General features: G+C 38.0%; 1 protein-coding gene across 1 annotated transcript in view; it reads right to left on the bottom strand.

Annotated features, from left to right (window-relative positions):
* Positions 1 to 814: 814 nt before the first annotated feature.
* Positions 815 to 11,707, bottom strand: part of LOC126455483 (uncharacterized) — a 64,317-nt gene continuing 53,424 nt past the window's right edge. Inside the window, exons 3-4 of the mRNA XM_050091235.1 lie at positions 9,790 to 9,933; positions 815 to 2,604 (exon numbers count right to left, since the gene is read on the bottom strand). Coding sequence (XP_049947192.1) covers positions 2,375 to 2,604; positions 9,790 to 9,933 — 374 coding nt within the window. The 3' untranslated portion in view covers positions 815 to 2,374. The remainder of the gene's footprint in view (positions 2,605 to 9,789; positions 9,934 to 11,707) is intronic.

Raw genomic sequence — 11,707 nt, 5'->3', positions numbered from 1 at the left:
TCTGGTCATCTGGATCAAATAAATGTGGCTCCTGTTAGCTGTATGACAGATATTGTTGGTCTTTGTCAGCAGCCCTTGTTTTCTTTTAGCAGCAAGTAACTGTTATTCTATGATAAATTGCAGTGTTGTCCTGCAGATATTAAACTAGCAATATGTGATAACAGCCGCTATTTAATACACCTAAGGAATCGGCAGCTCTTTTTTTTCCAAAATAGTAGCAGTCCTCTTAATTTTACACTGAGACACATAGCTGTCATAAATAGTTGATATCAGTCTAAAAATAAATAATTAGTAATGCATTGTCCAACAGCTGGTTCATATTTTGAATCCATCCCTTGACTCATTCCATATCCACAAGGGGTGCTCATTATAACAGAATCTATAGAACAGCATGAATTAATGTTTATTATACTGTGTGTGACATGAAAAAAGTACTAATGACACAAAAACACACATGCGTATATGGTATGACACATTTATTAATTTGTACAAAATGTTTCAATTTTATTGTTTAAATTATTGGATTTGATCTAATAGCAATTACAAAAAAATTTAGAACTATGTGATAAAGACAATCAATAACATATAAAGCCAAAGAAGACATAGAGTTGATCTTTGACCAATAAATAATTTCTTCATAACAACACACATAATTCTTAGACTTTGACATATACTGATACGATTTTGTGGCACAGCAATCACAAAACTGAACTTATATATATATATATATATATATATATATATATATATATATATATATATATATATATATATATATATATATATATATATATCAAACAACATGAAAATACATATTGTACATTTTCTTGGCCATTGTAGAAAATAACACTTCACAAGAACACGTACAGTTGCACGCAATAAAACATTTCCTGAATATCTATTTTAATTTTAGTCTTGTATCATTAACTGTGTTTTCAAACAGATATTTAATATTTCACATAGCATAATATACAAAAAAGACAATGTAAATTCAATACCTTTAAAGAATTTCTATCTACTTGGATATTTAGATTTTTGACTATGTGTGCAAAAACACGCATTCAAGGATTGTGTAGATAAGACAGCAGTTATACAGTTATTATACAAGAATTTGAGAAATAGTAAGAACAATACAGATACACTCATTTCTGATTCCCTCTTCCATGTTGGTCATACAAAAGGATCATTCTTTTAAACACTGAAAAATCTAGGATGGAATAATGACAATATTATGAAAAGGATAGACTGATACTCACTATATAGTGGAGACATTGTATTGCAGATAGGAACATATACGCTGCCTGGAAATATTTGAGAAAAAGAAACAACAGCACTGAACTAACTCTGATACATAATTAGGAGAACAGGGGAAGGCAAAACTGTTTGAGGCAGCACAAGTTATCATTTTAGATACGTATTACAACTTTCATCTTCATTTGAAAGCAACAAGAGGACTCATACAAATCAACAAACAAAATGGAATTACACATGAGAGAAATGATGGAACTACAAACAGAATCTTGAGTAACCAGGATACTCCGAGTATAAATTTGAAATATTCGCAAGAGGTATGGAAAATAAAAAGTGAATGACACATAAAAAAGGAAGAAGAGAGGGTAAAATCTGGAAAGAGAGGAATGTGAGTTGGAGAATAGGTAATTTAGTTGACAAAAACAAGGTGCAAATGGCAGAAAAGTGCATGAGAAAGGGGAAGAAGGGATGATTAGGTGGCAAGAGCAAAAAATGTTAGATGGCTTGTGCTAGGATCACTTTGTATGAGAAATCAAATGATAGGAAGCACCAACAAAAACATTACTGTAACCTAAATTCTATTGTTTGGTAACAACAAGCATTCTTTTCACTTGGCCTTTACCACATCAGAAAGCAAATCGTCACTGTAAGGGGCCCTAACTTTCAGTGTTTATGTGAGCCACTGTTGTCAAGATAACTACTCTCCTCATTGATAAGCTCAATATTTCTAACTTTTATCCCTGATGACCTCATCATTAACTTTCTACTTTATGAATAAGATATTGCTGCCAGATATTTATATCTTCAGAATTTAGTATTTATTATTTATCAGAGCAAGTGATATTCACAGAGATTAATGCAAAAAAAATTAACTAGAATGAGTATAAATCTGCCACCAGTTTCAAAATTGCCACAAAGTAGTTCTTTGTTATGGTGCCTCCAGTTCTTTTCAGTTCTTAAAGCTGTTGATTATTAATTTTACAAATTCATGATGTCTGACAGCTAAACACAGACATGGAATAACACAGTACTTCTGACACTGCAGTGATCTTTGTCTTCCTGCAGTAACTTTAACAAGAAATGGTATACACAGCTCCTGAGCAAATGAAAGCTATTGCACACTTCAGAAGTAACACTTTATTGAACCATTTAGAAATGCAATGAGGACAGACACTACTGCTACCCAGTAAGTGCTCCTTTTAGCTGGAGCTGTGTTGCATCCATCCTCTGTACAAACATGGCAGCGTTCAATGCTGCTATGAGGAGGCAGTTGCACATTGCACGACACATTCATCGGTCCATTTATAGGAACTGAGCCACAGTTACGCATTGTAATCACCTCCAGTGTGTTTACTGAAACATAAAAGAAATATTTTACTATTGTCATTTTAATAATTTAATAAGATAAATGTTGCTGACTATAGAATGGATTACTGAGACAACTTAACACCAATTTTTCAAAAATGTGTTGCTGTTCATCTGTCAGATAATATTAATCAAACAGCTTATTTGAAACAAGTCATCAAGGCACTTTTCTTCTACCCACATTTGAAAACAAGAGTGGTACACAAATTTTTCTCTGGTTGTTTTCTAGAACTTGGGTTCACTGAAAAACTGTAAATGAATGCAGAACGATATTTTCACTCTGCAGCGGAGTGTGCGCTGATATCAAACTTCCAGGCAGATTAAAACTGTGTGCCGGACCAAGACTCGAACTCGGGACCTTTGCCTTTCGCGGACAAGCGCTCTACCAACTGAGCTACCCAAGCACGACTCACGCCCCGTCCTCACAGCTTTACTTCTGCCAGTACCTCTTCTCCTACCTTCCAAACTTTACAGAAGCTCTGCCAGGAAGTTTCATATCAGCGCACACTCCGCTGCAGAGTGAAAATCTCATTCTGGAAACATCCCCCAGGCTGTGGCTAAGCCATGTCTCCACAATATCCTTTCTTTCAGGAGTGCTAGTTCTGCAAGGTTCGCAGGAGAGCTTCTGTAAAGTTTGGAAGGTAGGAGACGAGGTACTGGTAGAAGTAAAGCTGTGAGGACGGGGCATGAGTCGTGCTTGGGTAGCTCAGTAGGTAGAGCGCTTGCCCACGAAAGGCAAAGGTCCCGAGTTCAAGTCTCGGACCGGCACACTGTACATGAATGGCTTCAATTCCAAGATTTTAGTTGTATTTTGATTCTGGAAGCCAAAACGTTTTAACTCAGTGGCTAAATGAATAAGTATCAGACTAAAAATGTAAAGGTGTGGGGCTCAAGTGCCAGTTGGTCTGGTATTTTTTTTTTTCCTGTAGCTTATAACTTTTTCTACCTTTGGTGGTAGTGACACATTGATCAAAACAAAATCCAAGTTGCATCATGATTTGTAGTCCATGATGAACTGTAAGTTCCATTACAAGTGGCTGGTTAAGTCAATTCAAAGATCAGGGGGATACCTCAAACAAAATTATGTGTAGTAGAGCTTAGAGCTCTATGGTGCTCAGGCCATCCACTGGGTTGAGGACAGCTTTACATTTTCTAAGCTAAAAAGCTTGTATACTCTGCAACCAACAACTCTTGATACTCATTGCAACAACCTTTGATATTAACATTCATAAAACATAAATTGAATGTGGAATAAACTACTGTGTTACTTTTGCTCTACCTAACTAAGTCATTAGTTTGTATTGTATATTATAGATATTCAGCTGTACTCTGGAGATCAAATAGAAATGATAAAGAACAGTGTGATTTGGAACTACTGAATGAGGATTTCATACACTTCCTCACACTATAACTAGTAAATAAATTAAATTACAAATTACAGGTAAATGCAAAAAATACTCGTGTGTATACAATCACAAAAAAGGACAACCACAGTACTGTTTTTAAGGCTCTTGGCACAAAGAGAAAAGAAGAACGTGGGAACTATTGATGGAAGAGCTCACAGAAGACAAGACACACACACACACACACACACACACACACACACACACACACACACACAATATAACAACAGATAGTTATCAATGCTGAATCAAGAGAACTGAAATCTCAACACCAGAATAAACTGAAAGCAATAGCTTGAATAAAAAATACGTCTTGTAAATGTAAAGAACAAAAACAGAAATTGTGTAAACATCCAAAGGATACAGATGGAAGAATGAATGAAATATTATTCTAACCTACTGATAGAAGAAGGACAAAATTTGAAAGTAGGAAATAATATATTGTAAGTTAATGACAGAGCAGTGTGTTCAGTGCACAAGTAAGGAGGAACACAGAAATCATTTAAGGCAATGAAAAATGAAAATCTCCTGCTCCTGGATGCATTCCATGATCAGCCAAAAATGCTTCAGATAAGGCAACAGGGATCTAGTTGATGTATTTAATTGTATGTGACTGAACTGGAAGAATACTGGTTTGTTTAACACCACTAGTAAACACAAAAAGTTCTAAGAAAATATAATGTGATAATTATAGGGCTGTTCATGAAATTTTGGTTATTGGAAGGCTGTAGGTGTAAATCATAAGACAAAGGAAGAAAAAGAAATAGATACTGAAGAGAAACAATGCAGATTCACTGTGAATAGATAATATGTTGACAACACCTTGTCAGTGAGACAGGTGAGAGAGGAACTGTCACAATAGATGTAAGCATTTAATTTTGATGATGAAGAGTCCTTGGTGGCATATAGATGATGGAAGGAATAAGGGTACAGCTCTGGCACTGAATGGCTGACAGACACATATGAAGACTGACAACATTGCTATGCTATCAGACAATGTCCTCCTTCAAACTAGAAGAGAATAGACAGTTACTCTGTCTGGGCCAGTTACATTGTATTGACAGTTCAACTTATCTGTTACTGATTTAGAAAAGACATATGATAATGCCCGTGTTGCAAATTATATAGGATGTTAGAAAAATGTGGTCAGAACAGAAAATTTATGTCAATAATATAAAATTTATGTCAACGTATGGAAGTAAGATGAAGCATCTGAATCCTCCTGGTAAGAAGCTACATGCACAACTAATTATTAGAAACAACAAGTCCTTTTCTCGGTAAATTTATGTGAAAGACAGTTACAATACAAGCAGTTAGTCAAAAAACTAAATACTGTAGTTTGGACAAAGCCATGGATCTTAGAGAACATTCATTTATTGTCCTCTGTAAAAGCACCAAAGGCCTCATTAATAAAAATGATAAACTTCTCATTTCCACACACAAAGGAAAGGGCAGATAGAATGTCAACAGATACGTTGTGCTTCCATTACACTGATTTTCGGTGGAAATCAAGTAGAGATATCTTACTGGATACAACTTAATATCAAACTACTGTAGAATTAGTAAGAGGAAAGGCAGAGTGACTATATATACAAAAAAAACAGAGTTAAGTCCCAGGCTCTTGATGACCTCGATGTTGAGCGCCCATAAGCCCCAACACACCACACCACCATCTTCTGATTAATGAATGCTGTGTTGAACAAGTCTTTGAGTACTGTGCCACAATATTGGATTGCAAAACACAAGGTGGGACTCAAAGTGAATTCCAGTATCACAGAATATTAGACAGTAGGGCAACAGGGATAATGAGGTACATGAAGGAACTATCAGTTTTTTGGGGGAATATAAAGATTTAGTACTTCACTCGAAAGAAATTTCAGCTTCATGCAAGATTAGCTACATGGTCCAGTCACATTAATGTGACCACTTGTCAGAAGCCTGAATAACCACCTTTTGCAGTGGAGACATGCAGGAAGAGAGTCAGTGAGGTTCTGGAAGGTATCAACAGTGATTTGGAACCATCCCAACTCCAGTGCTGTGGCCAGGTGCACTAGGTTTCAGAGTTGAGGATGCATGGCATGAACAGCCCGATTGAGGTCATTCCACAGATTCTCAATTGGATTTAAATCCGGTGACTTTGAAGGTCAAGGGAGTACAGTAAACTCATCCTGGAGCTCTTCAAACCGTGCTCATACACTGTGAGCTGTGTGACACATTGCATTGTCCTCTACGTAGATGCCATCATGCTGAGGAAAAAAAACTGCAAATAAGGTGGGGGGGGGGGGGGGGGGGACATGGACCCCAAGTATAGATGCATACTTGTGTTGAGCCACTATGCCTTCCAGAATGATGGTATCACGCAGGGTAACATTCCCTAGGCCATAACGTTCCTTCCTCTGGCCTGGACCCTCACAGTGATCCAATGCCCCTCTGTCTGGTGGAACATGAAATGTGATTCATCTGAAAAGGCCACCTGTTGCCACTCAGTCAACCTCTAGTTGCTGTATTGGCATGTAAATTCCAGCCTCCATCGTCAATGAAGAGCAGTCAGCATGGATACATGAACCAGGTGTCTGCCGTGGAGGGCCAGATGATGATGATAATAATAATAATAATTTTATTGTCCTTAAGCCATTATAGCAATAGAAAAAGTCATACACATAATACAATAAAGTACATGCTATAAAAGAACAGAATTGTTAATAATGTTACAGTTTAATATCACAGGTCATGAAATCCTTTATTTTGTATAATGGGTTTACAACTAACCAGTCATAAAGTGTTTGTTTGTATTGTTGCTCTGGTAAATTTTGTATAGCTTGTGGAAGTTTGTTAAATAATTTTTGGCCCATAAGTTCATAACTGTTAACTGATTTTGACTGTCTGTGGTAGGGCATATAGATACAGCTGTTTGTCCTAGTGTTGTAACAATGTATATTTGCCCTGCATTTTATTTTAGGTAAGTTCTTTTTTGTGTAGATTAAAACATAATAAATATATAGGTTTATTACTGTCATGATTTTTTGTTGAGTAAACAAAGGTTTACAATGAGCATTGTATGGTGAGCCTGTAATTATCCTAATAGCTTTCTTTTGCAGCATTAGTATATCATGCACACAAGTGGAGTTTCCTCATAAAATAATACCATAGGATATAATGCTTTGGAAAAATGAGTAGTAAGATACTCTAACATAATTTTTAGGTACACAGTGCATTAACCGCCTTCCAAGAAAGTTTATCATCCAAATATACCCCCAAAAATTTAACACAACTAGGATCATCTGATGGAAACTTGTCTTTTAAACTAAATACCATCTGCTGGGTTTTGCTTTCATTAACCAAGAACCCATTTGCTTCAAGCCAGAATGAAGCTTGCTCAATTGTCTCTGTAACACATGTTTTACGGGTATTAAGATCATAACTGCTGTTCAGAAACGTTGTATCATCAGCATAGAGTACTGTTCTGGATTTAATAAATGATGGCAGGTCATTTATCATTATTAGGAAAAGGAAAGGGCCCAGCACGGATCCCTGCGGAACACCTACCTTAACTTGTTCTATACTGGACATTTCTTTCCTAACACAGGCGGCTTGCTTACGGTTTTGTAAATATGGTCTTAATAGCTTCAGGTTGTTACCTTTAACAGATACAGAACCTTGGCTGATCTGGGTTGTCAGTTGCTCAATGGTGGCACATGTGTTTGCTCCTACACACCTGTGCAGCCATCATTCACTGCTGTCATCCTGAGATGCACCACTTGCCTTGGTGCCAGTTTTGAGTAGCACCATTTTTCCATGCACAGTATACTTTAACTACAGTGGCATGTGAGCAGTTTACTAAGTTAGCCATTTTGAAATCTTCCATCTTTGGCCCAAAAGCCAAAGATCAAGTCCTTTTGAATGTCAGAAACATCTCCCTGTTTCCACACTACGACAATGAGTACACTATCTACCACGTCCTCCCAAGACACGCTTTATATACCTTCCACTGATACTGTTACCACCTGCCATCTGTGAGTGGTTATTGCTCGCTGATGTCAAACATAGGCAGTGGGTCACATTAAAGTGACTGGATTGTGTATAATTAAAAAGAATGCCCAGTTATAGTATGAACAATTACAAAGATGTCAAAGAAAAAATGTATGGGAGAATTACTCAAAGAATATTATTTGTATTATATTGTATGTTAACTGGGGGCCTAGAAACGATGGAGAGGCTCCATCCCTGCCAGCCGCAGTGGTCCACAACCCCTCGACGACTACCACAGTCCATTTCACCCCTCTGCCGCCCCACACTGAACCACTCTATCCAGGGTTACTGTGTGGTTCGGCCCCCAGTAGCCCCCCCCCCTCCCACCCCCCAGGGAACGTCTCACAGCAGACAAGTGTAACCCGTATGATTGCATGGTGGAGTAATGGTGGTGTACACGTATGTGAAGAACTTGTTTGCGCAGCGATCACCGACATAGTGTAGCTGACGTGGAATAAGGGGAACCAGCCTGCATTCGCCAAGACAGATGGAGAACCACCTAAAAACCATCCACAGGCTGGCCGGCTCACTGGACCTCAACACAAGTCCGCCAGGTGGATTCATTCCGGGGACCAGGCATTCCTTCCCACTCCGGAAAGCCGTGCGTTAGACCACTCGGCTAACCAGGCAGGCAAGTATATTACTTTGTGGAGCATAAATATGGACAATGATCCAAAGAAATCAACAAAGATTATCAGCCTTGGAAAATGTGTGCATGAGGAGAACTAGCTGATTGTTGACGTTGTGGTCTTCAGTCCCGAGACTGGTTTGATGCAGCTCTCCATGCTATTCTATCCTGTGAAAGCTTCTTCATCTCCTAGTACGCACTGTAGCCTACATCCATCTGAATCTGCTTAGTATATTCATCTCTTGGTCTCCCTCTACGATTTTTACCCTCCAATACTAAATTGGTGATCCCTTGATGCCTCAGAACATGTCCTACCAAGCGATCCCTTCTTCTAGTCAAGTTGTGCCACAAACTCCTCTTCTCCCCAATCCTATTCAATACCTCCTCATTAGTTATGTGATCTACCCATCTAATCTTCAGCATTCACTAGTTGATTATCAATGTTATAATGGAAGGCTATTAAAGAAATAAAAGCAATAGAAGGGGTAGCAAAAGACATACTTGAAGAAATACAGGAGTGTAGTCTAAACTTTATGGTCACATAAGGAGACTGGAGCAATGTCATAAGGCAAGGTGAGCTTGGAAATGATGTCCACGAAAGTGGAGGAGAAGAAGAAGATGAAGAGTATGACCAAGAGGAGATTAAAGAAAACAACTAATGTTAGTAATGGAAGAAAGAAAAAAGGAAGATACGGGTGCTTGGAAGAGGATGTAACAAATGGCCAATGAGCCTGAAACAAACACAAGGAAAGGGGCACGGAAGGAAGTGGAGGGGTTCCTCCTGTCTGCAGCTCTCAAGTTGTCACACGCAGTCTTGGCAACAAAATTTTTAAAGTAATATTCCAAAATGTAACACAACATTGTGTTTCAGACACCTAAAGATATGTCATAATCTTGGTTTCTGTTGTTTAAAGTGTTGTTCAATTGCTTTACTCTGTATGAATGTGTGATGTATCGATACTGCTAAGCCACTGCAATGGGCACAGCTGCAATAGTACAACAAGTACTATCAGCTCTGCAAAGCCGTTTTGCCTCAAATATTTAATACTAGTGCATAAATACAGAAAGAAGTTTGGTAATTTTCATGTACCAATCATAAAAATACTTACTTACCTTTAAGAACAATAGCCTCACATGTGGGTTTTTCCCCTTTATGTTTTGCTTTGCATTCAGTCAGTGTCTTATGCGATGGGTAAAATGGGTCAGCACAATCTGGGTCTGCATCAGATGAACAAGACCAGCACTGCAACGCATATCCTGAAACAATAAGATTGTCATTTGTTTCACTTGCTTCATTTGGTTAAGCCAATGCCAATAAAACTGTGCCAGTGCAAGCTCAAATGCTAATCAGTTCTAGGACTCTGAGGAGAAAATGCAGAAAATACATAATATTGAGATATCTGACCATTGACTAAACCTGACTGAAGGCTGTCCTTGTTCTGAGCTTGTACCACACACAGGTTGTGTGTGGGTAGCGTTGTTGGCAATATGGCATCATCCTGAGTTAGAGGGTGCCCATGTTACAGAAAACAAAAAAGCTAACATGAGGCCAAATGTGACATAAAACATAGGGCACAAAGAAATTCTCTGACTGCATGCTATATAATTATAAATTTAATAAAGAAAGGGAGGAAAGTGGATGTGAAGTTTGCAGAGATAACAGGAAATGGAGAATTACACAGATTTCAGTAGGTGAAGGTGAGTTGAGGAATAGAGATATTAGTGTGTTACAATTAACAAAGTATTCTCGGTTATTATGCCGTGGTCGTTGGGATTTCACTTTAAAACCCGACCTTTCGTCCCCATCTGTGGAAGACATTTTCAAGAGGGATCGTAGCTCTGTTGAATGTCCGATTTACACATCGCCTCGCTACTGACTACAGCAAAAATCAGTTTCCACGGGCTTCAGCGCAGTGGCGTGACGTCACATGTTTTGAATACGTGAGTGCAACTGGCTGTGTCGACTGCCGTCGTCCGCTGTTGCTATCATTCCATGGTGGAAGACTGGTACCCATGTTCAGCACCGGAATCCAAATTTCATGCGCAGTGGCCCAGTTGCGCTCGCGTATTCAAAACTTTTGACGTCACGCCACTGCGCAGAAGCTCGCGGAAGTGGAATTTTGTTGTAGTCAGCAGTGAGCCAGGGTGTGAATCTGATGACATTCAACAGTGCTACGATCCCACTTGAAAATGTCCTCCACAGATGGCGTTTAAACATCGGGTTTTAAAGTGAAATCCCCCCGACTACGGCATAATAGCCCGGAATATTTTACTAATCGTGACAATTCTGACCGTGAAAGTTTACATTTTGCAATATTAATATGTTGTCACCATTTTCAATTTATTTTTATTATAGTGATCTTTGCATATTGACCCAGAACTGCCACAAGGGGAAAATTAATTTGGCTCTTTCGGCATTGGAATGAAAAATATTACTATGAGTTGATAATGAAAAATCTTACAGACATTTAATGATTCTTCATTTTTACCCTGGTAATGTGTGAAATGGTCACCCCTTTAAACTGTAAAATTTTGAGTTCTTCGTAGTCTGATATTTGGTAAGTTGCTCATACACATGTGCCAGGAAACTGTAAACGTATAGAAATGTGAAACTAAACTTGTAAAGTATATTTGTAGCTACTCTTATAAATTATATGATTATTTTGATTCTGCGTTTGAAAAAGTCTGCAAGTACTGTGGTAAGCAGACTTTGTCATAAATAAGTCTATTCGTTTAGTATACTTTAATTTTATTCTTCAACAGAATTCAGTGTACTGTCATAATTGTCAAGTAAGTAACAACAAATGAAAGGCAACTCACCTGTGTGACAGGAAAGCCAGCAGTTTTTTCCAGTATAGTAATTTGAATGCTAATTATTTACATTATCAATCTGACGCTTTTAAAATGTAGACAGAGTATTGATAGCCTTGGTATGTAACATACTCTGTTAATGAATGTGGCTCTCTGTATGGCTAGTAGGAGCAGTTTATAATTCCTTCATCTGTATGATATTGCATATCCCGAATCATTC

The sequence above is a fragment of the Schistocerca serialis genome, chromosome 2, assembly GCF_023864345.2.
Source record: "Schistocerca serialis cubense isolate TAMUIC-IGC-003099 chromosome 2, iqSchSeri2.2, whole genome shotgun sequence".
Lineage (NCBI taxonomy): Eukaryota > Metazoa > Arthropoda > Insecta > Orthoptera > Acrididae > Schistocerca > Schistocerca serialis.
This window is presented reverse-complemented; position numbering and strand designations above follow the sequence as displayed.